The sequence below is a fragment of the Armigeres subalbatus genome, chromosome 3 (genome assembly GCF_024139115.2).
Source record: "Armigeres subalbatus isolate Guangzhou_Male chromosome 3, GZ_Asu_2, whole genome shotgun sequence".
Taxonomy (NCBI): Eukaryota; Metazoa; Arthropoda; class Insecta; order Diptera; family Culicidae; genus Armigeres; species Armigeres subalbatus.
This window is the reverse complement of record NC_085141.1, coordinates 415,890,326-415,908,281: the sequence shown is the minus strand read 5'-3', so window position 1 is coordinate 415,908,281 and position 17,956 is coordinate 415,890,326. Positions and strand designations below refer to the sequence as shown.

The following is a 17,956-nucleotide window of genomic DNA, read 5'->3' as shown; positions in this document are numbered from 1 at the left end:
TTAAAAGATGGCTTCCTTTGCATCTTGAAACGAGGCTTCCGAGCCTCTTGAAAGAAGAATTCCAAGCTTCTTAAAAGGAAGTTTACGAGCCTCCACTGCCGTGATCTGAAAAAGTGACATATACGTCGAATTACAACCTACATGTTTTCCATTTTTCTGTTAAAGAGCTACTCGTTAACACCATTTTTGAAAAATGGCGTATACGTCACTTTGCCAGATTACGGCAGTCCGCCGACCCTCTTAAAAGGAGGTCTCCGAGCCTCATGAAAGTAGGCTTAAGAGCATCTTGAAACGAGACTTCCGGGTATCTTGAGAAGAAGCTTCCGGGCCTCTCTTGTAAGCAGGCTTACGGGCTTCTTGAAAAAAGGCTTCCATGCCTCTTTAAAGCAGACTTCCGAGGCTACTGAAAAGATGCCTCTGAGCCTCTTTAAAGCAGACTTCCGAGTTTCCTTAAAGTAGCCTTAAGAACCTATTGAAAGGAGCTTTCCGAGCCCCTTGAAAGAATTTTTCGAGCCTATTGCAAAGAGTATTTTTAAAGAATGGCTTTCGACCTTCTTTCAAGGAGGCTTCCGAGCCTGTTGAAAAGAGGATTCCGGGCCTCTTAAAGCGAGGCTTTCGGGCATCTTGAAAGGAGCTTTCCAAGCATCTTGAAAAAAGGTTTCCAAACATCTTAAAAGGCAGCTTCCGAACCTTTTGAAAGAAATCTTTGAGCTGCTTGCGAGAAGGCTTCTGAGAAGCGTGGAATGATGTTTTTAATCCCCTTGCAACAAACCATAGAGCTTTTCTTAAAAAAAAATTCAGAACCTTTAGATTTATTGTCAAAAGTATGTTCTTAACATATCATTCAACATTTTGTTTAGATCAGATATATTTCATCGAAGATTTTTAAAATTGACTCATTCGACGTATAGCCGTTTGATCTTTTGTTCCGCAGTCCTTCATACACTGTGCTGGTTGTGAAGGGCACGATTCAATTGGCTTTGATTGACTGAATGCCATGTACATTATGTACAAGACAAAGTTTTGAAATAAAAAATACACAATTATCAAAACTTTATCAATAAGTTTCGATTGGAATTGTAAAACTGTAATATGTCCGCCATTAGGCATTTTTGTCCGAGGTACCCCCTAGGACCAGCGAAGGTACCCCAGGGGTACATGTACCCCAGGTTGAGAACCGCTGGCCTAGCTAATGCCTCGGAACCGGTTCCGGGTCCCCAAAGCTGACAAACAAGATTAATAATTGGTTCAGAGGCAAACATTTGATCTGATTTTGAAAAATCGAAATGTGCGTAGCAATTAATAGCTTTGGTAATGTTGGAAATAATTCTTATAAAACAAACTTCAAAAACACTTCCTTCGAGTTCCGGATTATCCGGAAGTAACCAGATGTATACCTCAATACCAAAAAAATGTTATCCTACATTTTTAAAATGTTTTTTTAAAACTATGTTTAAGCTTCCACAGAGTCTCCGGAATTGGTTCCGGTAGTTCCGGAATGTTATTTATGAATCCAAAGTAATAAAAAATAACAACAGAACTCTAGAATTAGTTTCAATACAACTACTGCAAAAAATGCCGAAGATTGGTAGATCGAAGATCGCGATGATATTCTGATGAATGTCCACAGATAGAGCCGCGGAACCGGTTTTACTGTTTCACCGTTACAAACTATGATATTTTTTTTGGGTTATGTTTGGAAATTTCAAACAAAACTATCAGAGCAAAATACTCATTAAAATTTGATTGCAATGAATTATTGCCAATGGCTGATTTTCTACCCACCGCTTCCACATCCAGGCGCTATCGTATATGTATGCGCAAATAACCAGCATGAGTTAACCGCCAGAAATTTGTACGGCGAAAGACATCTAATGCGGGTTTTCTTAAAATAGGAACTTTTCATGAAAAACTATTTGGTACCGGTTATGAAGGATGGTGCCCGCTACTACGCCTACCAAATATTTTTTCGATCAAGGTGCTTTATTTTGAGAAATCAAACCTTAGATGCCTTTCGCCATACTGATTTCAGAAAGTTAACTCCTAGTGCGCCGCTGTTAGCACGCTCAAAGCAGGCGATTCATTTTGGCCAACGCGTAAAAACAGACTATTAAACTGGTCTAGTATGAAATCAAGATAAAAATGCCTTCGAGCGTGAATGGTGTCCTATCTGCAAGAAAGGGCACAGGCTCGATGGTTTAGGGTCATTTGGCCGAATGCCATTTGGCCGAAAGGGTCATTTGGCCGAACGCCATTTGTCCGAATGCCGTTTGGCTGAATAGTTGAAATAATAAGGAAGAATGAAGAAATAAGAAGGAAGAAGGGTGAAGGAAGAAGGCAGAAAGAAGAAGGAAGAAGCAAGAAAGAAAAAGTAAGAAGAAGGGAGAAGTAAGAAGGAAGACAGAAGAAGGCAGAACGAAGAAAGAAGAAGGCAGAAGGAAGAAGGAAAAAGGAAGATGGAAGAAGGAAGAACGAAGAAGGAAGAAGGCAAAAAGAAGAAGGAAGAAAGAAGAAGGAAGAAGAAAGATGGAAGATGGAAGAAGGAAGAAGGAAGAAAGAAGAAGGAAGAAGGATGAAGGAAGAAGGAAGAACGAAGAAGGAAGATGGAATGAGGTCAAAAAAGAAAGAAGGAAGAAGAAAGAAAGAAAAAGGAAGAAGGGAAAAGGAAGAAGGAAGAAGAAATGAGGGAAAAAAGAAAGAAGGAAGAAGAAAGAAAAAAGAAGGAAGAAGGAAGAAAGAAGAAGAAAGAAGGAAGAAGGAAGAAGAAAGAAGGAAGAAGAAATGAGGGAAAAAAGAAAGAAGGAAGAAGAAATGAGGGAAAAAAGAAAGAAGGAAGAAGGATGAAGGATGAAGGAAGAAGGAAGAAGGGAAAAAAAGAAAGGAGGAAGAAAGAAAGAAGAAAGAAGAAGGAAGAAGGAAGAAGCGAGAAGGAAGAAAGAAGAAAGAAAGAAGAAAAAAGAAAGAAGAAAGAAAGAAGAAAAAAGAAAGAAGAAAGAAGAAAAACTAAGAAGGAAGAAGAAAGAAGGAAGAAGAAAGAAGAAAGAAGGAAGAAGGAAAAAGATAGAAGGAAGAAGGAAAGAAGAAGGAAAAAAGAAGAAAGAAGGAAGAAGGAATATGGAAGAAGGAATAAGGAGGAAGGAAGAATGTAGAAAGAAGACCGAAGAAGGAGGTAGGAAGAAAGACCACTCGTAAACTGAGGTCAATTTTTTCAACTATTCGGCCAAACGACCCGTTCGGTCAAACGGCATTCGGCCAAATGGCCTGACACCGGCTCGATTGTGCTAATTATCGAGGTTTAACATTTCTCAATACCGCCAAGGTACTCTCTCGAATTATGTTTAACCCGTTTGCGGAGATCATTGTTGGCTAATATAAAAGCAATTTTTGAGAAGGACGATCCACAACGGACCTGATGTTTACTCTGTGACAAATCTTTGATAAATTTCGAGACTACAATTTGCGGACTCTTCATCTGTTTGTGGACTTTAGACAGCAAATGACTCAGTGGAACGGAATGAACCGTGGCAGGTGGTGCTAGAACATGACTTTAGGGCAAAGCTTATAAGACTAATTCAGCCTTTTGTGCATTCGGCCTTTTTTGTTTTCGGCCTTTTGTAGTTTGGCCTTTCGTGATTCGGCCTTCTGTGATTCTGCCTTTCGTAGTACACCCCGTATTACAGCAGTGGAAAAAGCATTGAAGTTGCTTCAGGAAACTGAACGAATAGGGCTGATCATATACACTGTTAAAACTAAGTATCTGTTTTTTTAATTCTTTATTAAAAAAGTATCTGGTGGCTAGCAGAGCATGGAGCACGGTATTTGTCGCAAGGCGGAAATCGAGAGAGCAAATCCCATGCTTCCATCCAGTGGTTCCCTGTGCGAAATGCGCGGTCATCATGCTCATGCTCAATGATGATTTCAGCTATGAGATGAAAAACTGAAACCTTTTGTAGAAACAACGCAGTTCACTTGTCATAAGACGAGCTTGTACTATTCCATTTAATTCCACTACTTTATTGTACCTTTCAGGTACGTACTTCGACCTCAACAGTAAGGCCGTCTTCAGTGTCTCGTACTTTACTCGACTTGGTTTTGTTCTAGCATTTTTCTTAAACGTGTTTTCTTCCTGTTGAAATCTTTGAAAAAGTTGTCCACTAAAAGCTTAAAAAAAATTTCTTATCAGACGGTTTTCAAAAATCTTATCAAAATTTTGTTTGATTTAACTTTTTCTCTTAAGTACTTCGTGGTATCAAAAACTTTTTTCTTCGTAGTTCCTAACTCTACGCATTTAAAACGAATATTCCAAATTTTACATTTCCACGAAATTTGTAATTATTCAAATATGGAAAAGATAAATTAAACTACTGTACTGGTAAACAGAATATGTAGTACTAAATCAAAACCCGGATGTGGTTTTCTACTTCAACATATTTTATGTGGTCTATAATGAGTGATAATATTACCAAACAATTATCAATTCACAGCCCTACAATTCGCTCATCCTTATACTAATTGACACCTTCCAATAACAATCTCGTTTGTTTTCCCCCAACAGCAAACCCCACGTGCAATGTGTGCACGAGCATACGCGACACACAGGGCTATCCGAAAAGCCACAACCAACCGGAATTCAACAGGTCCCTCATCAAACGACTACCACCCGCTTTTTGGCACAGCAACAGTAAACTCACACATCTCATCTGCAAGCTCGTTATCACACTTCACTCCCACCCCGGGTTCAACAACAATAGCCAAAATGAAACGGTAGAGGAACAAAAAAAAAGCATGTTGTGACACTCACCTGCTCGCCGCTTCCGTCCCCAGTTGGTCCTTCTTTTTCGCTTTCCGCTTCTTTTTCGCCCCGTAGCCGTAGTTGTCCCGCGCGGTCCAGCCAGGGTACATTTCCATGTGCAGCTGGCGCTCCTGGCGTGCCTTGTCGTAATACACGCTCTGCTCCTCCCGTGTCAGCGAGTGCCACTTTCGGCCGAGTATCTGGTTGATGGCGGCCGACTCTTTGAGGGTGCACTCGGCCACCACTTTGGCGCGCATCTCCTTCATGTAGAGCATGAATGCATTCAGTGGCTTTTTGATATGTGGTTTAATGTTTTGCGGTTGCTGCCGGTCGGAGGCGCTGGAGCACTTCTTTTTTGAGGTGCCGGTGGAGGAGCCGCTGGATCCTGGTCCAGATGAGCTGCTGCTGATCGAAGGCCGTGAGTAGCGGTTGGTGAGTTCTTGGGGCATGTCGTTGGATTTGGATGGGGAATGACCGTGATGGTTGGTTTGTCGTATGCTGTAGTTGTGGGAGATTTCTTGGGAAGGGGATACTTCCTGTTTCACTTGGTTCAGCACATTGTGGGAGTGTACAGAATTTAGAAGTGAAGAGGACTGGTAACGTGAGTAAAGGTCGCTAGCTAAAGTCGTGTATATTTGGAGGGAAGAAGGATAGGAATTTCGAAAGCTTGGTGCGGTGGAGTACATTGAAGGAGTGTGCCAAGAAGGTGGAACCGGTAACATGTTCGAGGACAGTATGGGGTAGGGATACTGACTAGTAGAGAAAGAATAGAGCGACTGTCTCGCAGAGAGACCGATCGCTTTAGAATCTAACTGATAGGGAATGATTCCACAATGTGCAGGAGGTGGGTTGGAGAGGGGATCTTCGTTACAGAAAAACTGCGATAGCCCTATTTTGCTCATTGAGCCTTGTATTGCACTAGCCGTTCCACTGGAATACTGATAAGGAGGCAGGTATCCCATGTTAAATCCTGGCGAATGGTCAGGAGAGTTGAGCTTTCCAGCACTGCTACCACCACTTGCACCGCCGGCATAGGGTGGACTTAGGTCCTGGCGGGAAGAATTTTTCACCAGATTCTCCGCACTTTCCGTCAGATCGATTAGGTTGAACTTCTCCTCGAGAAGGTTCTCTGACGAGGCTTTCTCATCTTCACGGTCGCCTTCGTCTTTGAATACTTTCACCTCATCCGTACTGCCGAGATCATCGCCGGAAGAGCCGGAATGTGTATTTTCGTTTGTGTTTGGCATGCTTCGGCCATCAACAGCACAAAACTACGCGTGGTGATAATGCTGCGAGTGGCACTGAACATAAATTATTTCGCTAGTGACAGTCCAATGAAGATGGTATGGGTCATTGAGATCGTAAATCTGTAATATTCTTCACAGTTTCAACTACGTTTTTCTTTTCCGTAAACTGATGCACTTCTTACTTCCAGGGGCAATCCACTTTCTTTGTGTGACACGAAACTTTTCCTTGCAAAGTGTCTCCTTCAAGGAGAATTGCAATAAAATTTCTGCAACTCTCTATTATTTATGGCACTATGGCAAATGACTTTTCTTCTCACACACAACCCAGAAGACGAAGCATTACTGGCGACAGCACACTATGTACACACATATCCCTTTTACAGCGAGTGAGATTTTTGCACAATTTCTCTCAGGCTTGCTCTTACGAACTAGACAAACATTTTCGTGAAAACATATTTTCTCTTCTTACAGCAGTTAGTAGTTAGTAGGTAGTTGTCACGAAACCGACAACGTTGATGACTAGAGTTTGGTTACGATATTGCACATTTCTCCCACTGAGGACTATTCGTCGTATGTTACACGAGTGTTCACATTGCGCTGCATATTACATTTGCTTCGTGTCGCTGTTTTGCCACCAGAACATTTATCATGTTCACATTTTGGTGTCAGATCAGAAGAACGAACCGCATTCGCCGGAACCTACAGTAGAATGATTCCACAAAGAAATCATTAACCGTGTCTGCTAAACCCTTTGGCGACACTGAGCCTGAAATAAAACAGAGAGGATGGAAAAATTAGCACGTGGTGATATATTATAGCTGCAATTTGGCGGTTTATTTTTCATGAATATTTAAAATAATTTTGGATTGTTAATTATATAATAATTTTACTAAGGAAGAAAAATATTTTATACTGCTCATGCACGCATAAATGCAGCATTCGACATTTTGTGTTTAAGATCGAAAAAGTTTTAAAATACATAGGGGAAATGACGGCTTTGGCAGGTTTTGTTCTATTATTGTCAGGGGCGTTTTCTATAACCAATTATGCTCAAATTTTGCCTAAACATTCTATGCATATCAAAGAATATTTTGGCCAAAGTTCATAAAATTTTGTCAACAAAAACCCCCCTGACAATAATAGAACAAAACCTGCCAAAGCCGTCATTTCCCCTACATATTACTAGTACATGTAATGAGTAGTGGAGGAGGTTCGGCTGTAGGCCCCTTTTTTGTTTGGTCCATAACTTTGGCCCTGGTTGATCTCATACCGACATTTGCATAGCAATGGAAAGCTAAACGTATAACCTTACTACTAGCAAAGAAATTAGTATGATATCATCGATTTGGAAAAAAATATGGACAATTTAGAAAATTTGACATTTTTGGAAATTTTCATTTTGTTGTTCGGTTGTGGACACCCTTGAAAACTTAGCTGAAAATAAAGAAGCATGAATAAAAACCACCCAGATTTAAAGACAAGGAATAGTTTATTCATTCTAAAAGCCAGGAGACACAAAAAACTTAAATCAATTCACCTAGCCTACCTCGGTGCATTAAGGAGGATGTTGAAAAAAATCACATAAGAAAGGTCTAAAATAGCACTTTAGGTATATGCGTTTTAATTTTTCATTGATTTACTTTTTATTGGTATGCATCACAGTCAAAAAAAATCCTGATTAATCACTCTAGCGGCAATAGTGCCTTTCTCGTTCATTACAAAAAATAATATTTTGGCCATAGATTTTGATCCCATAGTCCGATCTGACTGATTTGAATTTTCAATAGGAAACAACGGAAAGGCATTCCCCGTCGAATGCAACTTGTTGCAAGTAAATCGGTCAACGCTTTGTTCCAAAAAGTGTGTGTATAATAACTAGACATACCCGAAGAACAAAAATATTAAATAAATTCATTATTTCAAACAATACTGTCAAAATAATTATAAAAACTGCATAAAAACGTTATTAAAAATAAGTTAAGGGACAACTAAAACGATATTGAATGATTTATCAATAAGATTAGGATGCCCATAGCCGAACCAGTAAGGATGCCCACAACCGAATTTTGCAGCCTTTTTGGAATGTGAAGAAAAAAATGTTCGCGCTTAAATTTTGATGGCAATCGACATTGGACCTCAAAATATATTAAATTTACTGTGTAAATACGCATTAGAACTCACTTTTTGAATTAAATCACTTCAATTTATGACACTTTGAAAAAAAAAGCCAAAAAAACTTTCGTGTTGTTTTTCTTGCACAAAAAATTTATTTGTTTCTAGTTCAAAATAGAGATGCCCATCCGGTTTGATATTGAGCACAAAACATCATGCTATTATAGCAAACAAATGACGGTTGTCAGAATGACAGCATCTCTTATCTGTTAAAAGATACATAGGGGTGCCCATAACCGAACGGTGCCCACAACCGAACCTCCTCCCCTAATATATTGAGATTGGGAATAATTGTAGGGGAAGCGGCCCCAAAACGCCCCCCGGGGGAAAACGCCTTTTGTGGTTTCCATCATATTTACCGTCATTAAGATGTCCGTAACAAAACTAGATCTAAAATTATGTGGGTTAGGCGAAAAAAGTTTCAAAATAAGGTATGAGAAGGTCGGAAAAACCGAAAATTTCCACATTTTGAAGAAAAATCTAACATTTTGGCGAGGCAAAACTCCCTAGTGGCACTAACCTACAATGTACTTGCGTCTCTACCCACTATCCATACCAGAATGCTGATTCACCGACGCGTGGTGCTTTGTTTCCTAGTTTCCGGCAACAGAATATCACCACTTTTTTAAAATGTGAATATTATTAATATGATTGGGAATTTTGACAATTTTTGAATGTCATCAACTAGCTATCTAGTTTAACTGATGCATACTGTAAAAATACCCATGAATAGCGTTATAAATAAGACAATAAAGCAGTGTTTGCTTAGCTAGTGCATATTGCCCCCTTCCCCTAATTTATTAGCCTTATTGAAATTTGTGAATTATTGAAAAATCATTGTTTTTTTTTCCACGGGTCCCCCTTTGGAATACGAATTTCAAAATAAAAAAATCCTTTTTAATGGTGGCAATTTATAGTAGGTAATTAATGCAAAAACATGTAAAATGATCAGGGAATCAGTATTCGAGCAACGCCAAATAATATACCCTTTGTCGTGAACAGAGTTTGTTACTGACAAAACGCACCTCGCAATAAACCTTTGTCAGAACACAAACACAATATGACAAGAATCATTTGCCTTGCATACTCTGATATTTCCGAAAATACGATGCCAATATTGTAATCTTTGTTAGATTCTCGAATATTTTTATAAAAGCAGAAACTATGATAGCTTGAAACCTAGATTTGCTGTAAAGATAATGCAACAAAACGGGATGAAAAGTTAGCCACAACATTGTCTTCTTTTTTGTTACTGACAAAAAAATTCGGATCTTTGTCATTATTATTTTAGCATTAGCATTAGCATTGTTACGGTGTAATTCGTAGATTGGACACTAGTGATACTCATGTTTTACTTTTGAGATCCTCACCTAGAATGCTATCAGAAATCAAGAAGGGAAGTGCTCCTTGATTCCAGTCTTAAACAAAAATAACAAAAGCATGAGAATTACTACTCTTGGGCACGCCCATCTTCACCGTGACTAGGGAGAGGAAGGAAGTGTTGATGTGGTACTTACTTAACGAGAGGCCACCGACTTAGCGACACCCTCATAAGCACCACGGAATTGGATAGTGAGGAAGGTATTCGATGGGTCAGGATTTTCCTGTAGCTGGCAATGTAACCGTGGTAGATATTAACTCGTAACACACCACTTAAAGGTGTCTACCCAGCTCTACGGGTCGGATCTTTGTCATTATTATCTCCGACAAAAACAAAGCTTTTTTTTACAATGTTATGAAAACTCATATGTGAATATGTACGTTATGTGGAAGATATTGATTTGGAAAATGTATTGGAGGTAACCACTTTCCCTTCGATGGGACTCGAACCCATGACCCTACAGTACGCTAGACTGGTGATTTAACCAACTAAGCTACGAAGGACCTCCGTCGGCCTTCGCAACCTAGCGGCTACTGAACGAGCTCGAGATTCCCAAATTGGACGCATAGTCAAATCACTCGCAATCCATTTCTCAAGCCAACCCTTCCACATGTGTATAGTACACGTCCACATTAGAGGAGCGTGAGTATTTAGAATGTCTGGCGGCTATACACATTCTTCATCAGCAACGGTACTGATCAAGTGATGCGGTCGGGTCTGAGCTTGACGACCGACTGGCAAATAGCTTACACAACCTCGTCCAAGTCGGGTGGTTTAATCCCCGGAAATAGGCAATTACCTTTGATTGAACAAAGCTTTGTTGTTGGTTCTCTTTTGTCGCTTGTTTTGCATGCGCATCCAAGAAACATTGATTCCCTGAAAATGATAGAAAACGGCAAACTATGCTCCTAAAGTGACTTTTTCAATACAATTATACGATGTACGAGAAAGGCATAATCACCGCTAGGTGGATCAATCTGGGTTTTGGCTTTCTCGTATACTAAGTATACGTAAAGGTTATATTATCGCTCCAAAACCAAACTTTTGATAGAAGGCTCGGAGACACATAGTGTTATATACCTGTTAAGAAAATTCAACAAGCTGATTGGTGAAACTGGAAACACGGAAAAGTTGACGAATATTTAGGTAGCCTTTAAGGCTACCTTACACCTCGGGAGAATTTTCTGCCGGATTTTGGTCCCCGTGGATTTTAAATGGGGCCGGGATTTTGATTTTCCATGCCCAAATCCCGAAAACATCGCATATGCAAAAATACATGGGGAAAAATCCGCGAACCAAATTCCCGAGGTGTGAGGCTACCTTTAAGCTTAAAAAATGAGTAGCCCAATTCGGGTCTCCTCATGAATCTAGTCACATTCAGCACAATATGCTACACACTTAGCTCATTTTACAGTATTCGGTAAATTTTACCGAATATTTTTTATCTCAACCGCTGAACTGTTCGGTAAATTAATTTACAGATTTTTTGTATTTTTTTCCATTGCTCAACTGTCAAAATCACCGAAAATCAGTAAAATAATTTACCGAACAGTTCAGCGGTTGAGATTTCGGTAAAATTTTAACGAAGTCGGCGATTTATTTTAAGTGTGTATGTACACACTTAAAATAGATTTCACTGTTCGGTAAATATTTTGCCGAAAAATTTCGGTAAACATAGGAAATTACAGTGTGTTCCGTTAAAGTAACTCATTTTACCAGATTTCGGTAAAATTCTACCGAACAGACTGTAATTCCAATTTAATTTTACTGCATTCTGCAATCAAATTTACAGATCGTACTGTAAAATCGTGGTATTGCCGTACATGGTAAAATAAATACCGAACAAACTGTAAAGTGCATTCAATATTACAGGACTTCGGTAAACTAGGATGAACTGTCAAACTGTCAAAGAAGCTTCTGTCCTCCCTTCTGCCTTAGCAGAAATTGTTTGCAGCAAGGTGTTAATTCGAGTATTTTGTGATACGATTAGCGAAACTTTTCTTAAATAATCGAATCATAATATTAATTTATTGTTAGAGATTGGGAGGAGAAATAATAGCAGGTCATTTCATTTTCATTTATTTAGTTAACATCTAAACAGATAACACTGAATCAACAATTTGACGCCACGCCCCACGCTCGTCAAGTCGTTTTGCACTTGGTCTGCCCATCTCGCTCGCTGCGCTTCACGCCGTCTCGTACCTACCGGATCGGAAGCGAACACCATCTTTGCAGGGTTGCTGTCCGGCATTCTTGCAACATGTCCTGCCCATCGTACCCTTCCGGCTTTAGCTACCTTCTGGATACTGGGTTCGCCGTAGAGTTGGGCGAGCTCATGGTTCATTCTTCGCCGCCACACACCGTCTTCTTGCACACCGCCAAAGATGGTCCTAAGCACCCGTCTCTCGAATACTCCGAGTGCTTGCAAGTCCTCCTTGAGCATTGTCCATGTTTCATGTCCGTAGAGGACAACCGGTCTTATAAGCGTCTTGTACATGACACATTTGGTGCGGTGGCGAATCTTTTTCGACCGTAGTTTCTTCTGGAGCCCGTAGTAGGCCCGACTTCCACAGATGATGCGCCTTCGTATTTCACGACTAACGTTGTTGTCAGCCGTTAGCAAGGATCCGAGGTAGACGAATTCCTCGACCACCTCGAAGATATCCCCGTCTATCATAACACTGCTTCCCAGGCGGGCCCTGTCGCGTTCGGTTCCGCCCACAAGCATGTACTTTGTCTTTGACGCATTCACCACCAGTCCAACTTTTGTTGCTTCACGTTTCAGGCGGGTGTACAGTTCTGCCACCTTTGCAAATGTTCGGCCGACAATGTCCATGTCATCCGCGAAGCAAATAAATTGACTGGATCTGTTGAAAATCGTACCCCGGCTGTTACACCCGGCTCTCCGCATGACACCTTCTAGCGCAATGTTGAACAACAAGCACGAAAGTCTATCACCTTGTCTTAGTCCCCGGCGCGATTCAAACGAACTGGAGTGTTCGCCCGAAATCTTCACACAGTTTTGCACACCATCCACCGTTGCTTTGATCAGTCTGGTAAGCTTCTCAGGGAAGCTGTTCTCGTCCATAATTTTCCATAGCTCTACGCGGTCTATACTGTCGTATGCCGCCTTGAAATCAACGAACAGATGGTGCGTTGGGACCTGGTATTCACGGCATTTTTGAAGAATTTGCCGTACAGTAAAGATCTGGTCCGTTGTCGAGCGGCCGTCAACGAAGCCGGCTTGATAACTTCCCACGAACTCATTCACTAATGGTGACAGACGACGGAAGATGATCTGGGATATCACTTTGTAGGCGGCATTAAGGATGGTGATCGCTCGAAAGTTCTCATACTCCAGTTTGTCGCCTTTCTTGTAGATGGGGCATATAACCCCTTCCTTCCACTCCTCCGGTAGCTGTTCAGTTTCCCAGATTCTGACTATCAGTTTGTGCAGGCAAGTGGCCAGTTTTTCCGGGCCCATCTTGATGAGCTCAGCTCCGATACCATCCTTACCAGCTGCTTTATTGGTCTTTAGCTGTTGAATGGCATCCTTAACTTCCCTCAAGGTGGGGCTGGTTGGCTTCCATCGTCCGCTGAGCTGACGTAGTCATCTCCTCCGCTGCCTTGACTTTCACTGCCTGTACTCTCAGCGCCATTCAGATGTTCCTCGTAGTGCTGCTTCCACCTTTCGATCACCACACGTTCGTCCGTCAAGATGCTCCCATCCTTATCCCGGCACATTTCGGCTCGCGGCACGAAGCCTTTGCGGGATGCGTTGAGCTTCTGATAGAACTTGCGTGTATCTTGAGAACGGCACAGCTGTTCCATCTCCTCGCACTCCGCTTCTTCCAGGCGGCGTTTCTTCTCCTGAAAAAGGCGGGTCTGCTGTCTCCGCTTCCGTCTATAACGTTCCACGTTCTGCCGGGTACCTTGCTGCAGCGCGACCGCCCGCGCTGCGTCCTTCTCCTCCAGAATCTGTCTGCACTCTTCGTCGAACCAATCGTTCCGTCGACTTCGACCCATATACCCGACGTTGTTCTCCGCTGCGTCGTTAATGGCTGCTTTAACTGTATTCCAGCAGTCCTCAAGAGGGGCCCCATCGAGCTCACCCTCTTCCGGCAACGCTGCTTCGAGATGCTGCGCGTATGCAGTGGCGACATCAGGTTGCTTCAGTCGCTCTAGGTCGTACCGCGGCGATCGTCGGTACCGAACATTGTTGATGACGGATAGTTTTGGGCGCAGTTTAACCATCACCAGATAGTGGTCAGAGTCGATGTTAGCGCCACGATATGTCCTGACGTCGATAATGTCGGAGAAGTGCCGTCCATCAATCAGAACGTGGTCGATTTGTGAACTTTCCAATAGTCGGTCTAAACTCCTCCTCTTGGCCAACCTGAGCGTTCAAATCTCCTATGATGATTTTGACGTCGTGGCTTGGGCAGCTGTCGTACTCACGTTCCAGCTGCGCGTAGAATGCGTCCTTATCATCATCAGTGCTTCCGGAGTGTGGGCTATGGACGTTGATTATGCTGAAGTTGAAGAACCGGCCTTTGATCCTCAACCTGCATATTCTTTCATTGATCGGCCACCACCTGATAACGCGCCTTTGCATATCGCCCATCACTATGAAAGCTGTTCCCAACTCGTGTATGTGTTGCTGTAGCTCTGGTAGATGGCATGATTACCTTTAAACGTTCGCACAATTGATCCCTTTCAACAAACCTCCTGCAGCGCTACGATGCCGAATCCACGGTCCTTGAGCACATCGGCGAGTATCGCCGATGGTTCCGGTCCGTACTCTCTTGTTGATTGTTCGTTGCTTATGATTTTTTAAAGGCTGGCTTGCAGGGCCTGACACCAAACCCCCTAAATTTCCGGAGGACCATTCCTCCTTATTCCCGGTGGACCATGGTGAACAGTTTCACTTAGAGTCCCTCGCTGGCACTCGGACGATGATCAGCCGCCCCTAACATGGAGAACAGACACTGTTGTGAGTCGATCCTGACATGGAGAAAAGACGCTCAGTAAGATTTGCACCTCCGGAGAGAAGCAAACCCCCCTCTTCTATGTCAGCATACGACCATAGTTCCCACCGGGGTTGGTTACCCGATCTTCCCTAAGGTTGCTCGTATCCCGGCCAGCACCGCGGGGAGGTAGGGATAGGAGTTGCTGGGTAAGAGGCTAAGGACCGCGAGATGGGGCCTATTTTATTCCTTCAGGTACGCGAAGTACCAATGGTACGCTTTACCCAGCATTTGCCGTGCAGGTAATTTACGTTCTTAATTAAGACAGTTTTTTATAGCAATAATTTTCATTTCAGTTCTCATTTGAAGTTATGTTTTCTGCTGGTATAAGCGAATAATATGGACAACAATAAATCAATTGTGTTACACTGACGCAAATAGTGATTTAAGGTAGCCTCACACCTCGGGAACTTGGTCCGCGGATTTTTTCCCCATGTTATTTTGCATATGCGATGTTTTCGGGATTTGGCCACGGAAAATCAAAATCCTGGCCCCATTTAAAATGCACGGGGATTAAAATCCGGCGGAAAATTTTCCCGAGGTGTAAGGCAGCCTTTACGAAGATATTTATAAACTTTCATTAATTTGACAAGAACAACGAATAAAATTAAGTGGTGGAATTCAATGGGATTGTTTAAACTCGTCTTATGACAGGTGAAAACATTCCACTAAAAAGCTCAAAATAATTTTCTTATCAACGAATAAAATTGATTAAAAGCATGTTTCGAAACAGAAAGCGTATTTTTTGATAACTATTAGCATTGAGCCCATCAGAAATTTATATTTTTTAATTTTTGATCCGTTGAAATTTTTCAGTTCAAACTACCGAACTGTACGGTACTTTTTGACAGATCATCACAAAATAAAATTACCGAATGGTCCGTAATATTTTTTTTAAATTACCGTTAGTTCATCTGTTGAAAGTTCGGTAAAAAATTACCGTATACTGTAAAATATTCTAAGTGTGAGTATTTCATATTTCTATTGAGATATGGAAGGTACAAAATGCACGATGCAGTATTATATATCTATGGTATTATTACAGGGTTGTTACGGAGATACTGAAATATTTTCCGCGCCAAATCCGCGCCGGCGAAAATCAAATCCGCGCCATTTCCGCGCGACATGAAATCCATTCCGCGCTAAATCCGCGCGATCCAGATCTAAATTCTATGCAAATACACGTTAAATGTCAATATTTGTATAACAATTTATTGATAACGAGCTCGGTGGTCTAGTGGCTACCGCTTCTGCCTTATAAGCAGGAGGTCGTGGGTTCAATTCCAGGCTCGTCCCTTTCCTGCTTTGTATTTCTATCTTAGTTCTTTCTGTGTTTCACGTTCTACCAAAACGATTCCTACTGTTATAACCTTCCACACAATCCCAAAACCTCCTGTGGCACCTATGAGAAGTCGTAGAGTTCTCTGCATCTTTCTTAAGTAGGTATTCAACTAATCATCCTTCCCCTTCCTCAGTATTCGCAAGGACAGATCTCAACTATTGGATAGTGCAATGCTTCCATCTAAGAGATAGTGATTAGTCCCAAATGAATATCTGAGGTAACGGATGAAAATAATGCTACTCTCATACAACAGTCTTGGCTTGTACCACCTACGAAATTGAGCAAACTGCTCAATGCTAATGATAAAGCTAATGCTAACAATTTATTGAACGTCTTTTCTTCAAGTTCTTTTTTTACAATATTACTTATTTGAAATATGATTTTAAACTGCAACATATGTTTGTATCAAAATGTTAATAGGACTAATAAAACCGGAGTAAGTATTACAACCAGTGTTGGTAAAAACTCAAATTCTCAAATCTCATCCACGATTCAAATCATGCGCGAGGCAAACCCCACCCGACTCATGGCCCAGAGAATCGTCCATGATTCGAAATTCTTCTTGTTGAAATTCTTCTTTGTTAAATTCATCGGAATAACTTTTTCTACTCAAAACAATAGATAATAAATCCATACGTAAACATAAAATACGCTTCGATTGGGTTTTGACACTTTTTGGAGCGAAATAATATTTCGACAAATGAGCGAAACGATGCGATTCTGCGTGAAAAACTCATGCGCGATGCTCTCCCTGCAGAATCGCAAGCGAGTCAGCTCGCGCATGAGGCTTCGGTGAGTGAGATTTGAGCATGATTCTACCAACACTGATTACAACCCTTCTAAATGGTCTTATTCACCACTAGAAGTACTGAATCTAAGAGAACAAGAACTAAACAGTCAAAATTATTTGCATAAGCACCGATTTTTGTATTAGATGATGGCTTTAGCATGTTTTGTTCCGTTATGTACGGTTTTTTTTATTGTTGATAGAACTTTATTGAATTCGGCACAAGGTACGTTGACATACAAATGAATATTAAGGCCAGATTTTATCATAATTGATTAAAGATAAACGTGGCAAATATTTAAAAAATTGAAGCAGCTTTGTTGTAGTTATTGATCACAAGACAAACTTGCGTAGATATTAAGGAATTAGACAATGAAGCTCCGTTTTTTAAACAAAACTTCTGTAAAACAAATATTTGAATTCATATCAAGAAACAAATAATACAAAATCTAACATAGTTGCTCAAGCTCCGTTGATTTTTAAGTCAGAATCAAGCGTAAATTCCTTCAAAAATTCCAGAGGAATATTTTTAGAAATTTCAGAAGAAATTTCTTTGGAAATACGGCAGAATAATTTGCGTAAACTCCAACAGAAATTAGTCCGTTATTTCTCCTTCAATTCTTGTAACAAGCTTTTCTAAAAGTTCATGCAGAAATTTTGTTGACCATTCTTACTGGAATTTCATTTAAAAACTCCGAGAACTCCTGCAGAAATTCATCTTTCGTGCGCAGATTCATCCCAGAAAATTTCTGCGGGTCATCCTCCTGAAATTCTCCCGGAAATTTTTATGGAAATGTTTGCAGAAATCCAACTACCCTTGAATCTGCTGAAGTGCAGAAGTCGCTCCAAATTATCTGTAGGAATTCCTCCGAGTATTCTTACAAAAATTCCCCTGGGAATTTATTTTGAAATAATTTGGGAATTTTGTCGTTCAAGTAAATTCTCCACAAATAACCAACGGAAAATTTTCAGAGCTTACTTGCAGAAATCCCTTCATGAATTCCTACGGAAATCGCTTTAGAAATTCTTGCAGAAATTGATTGGTGACTTCCTGCGGAAAAACTCCCGGTTCTATTTTTGAGCACTTATTAAAGAAATGTCTGTGATCATCGCTATAACTCTTTTGCAAATTTAAGGCGGCATTCTTTTCAATTTTCTATAGTCATTCCTGCGATCACCGCTCCAGGAAAATCCTCCAAAAATGTTTT

At 41.0% G+C, this 17,956-nt stretch overlaps 1 protein-coding gene across 4 annotated transcripts in view; it reads right to left on the bottom strand.

Moving 5' to 3' along the window:
• Positions 1 to 17,956, bottom strand: part of LOC134227257 (protein pangolin, isoforms A/H/I/S-like) — a 29,915-nt gene that overhangs the window by 4,221 nt on the left and 7,738 nt on the right. For 3 of the 4 annotated variants that reach the window (XM_062708607.1, XM_062708609.1, XM_062708611.1), the window contains exon 3: positions 4,802 to 6,805. In XM_062708607.1, coding sequence (XP_062564591.1) covers positions 4,802 to 6,039 — 1,238 coding nt within the window. In that variant the 5' untranslated portion in view covers positions 6,040 to 6,805. The remainder of the gene's footprint in view (positions 1 to 4,801; positions 6,806 to 17,956) is intronic. The other variant, XM_062708608.1, reaches the window with a different exon arrangement.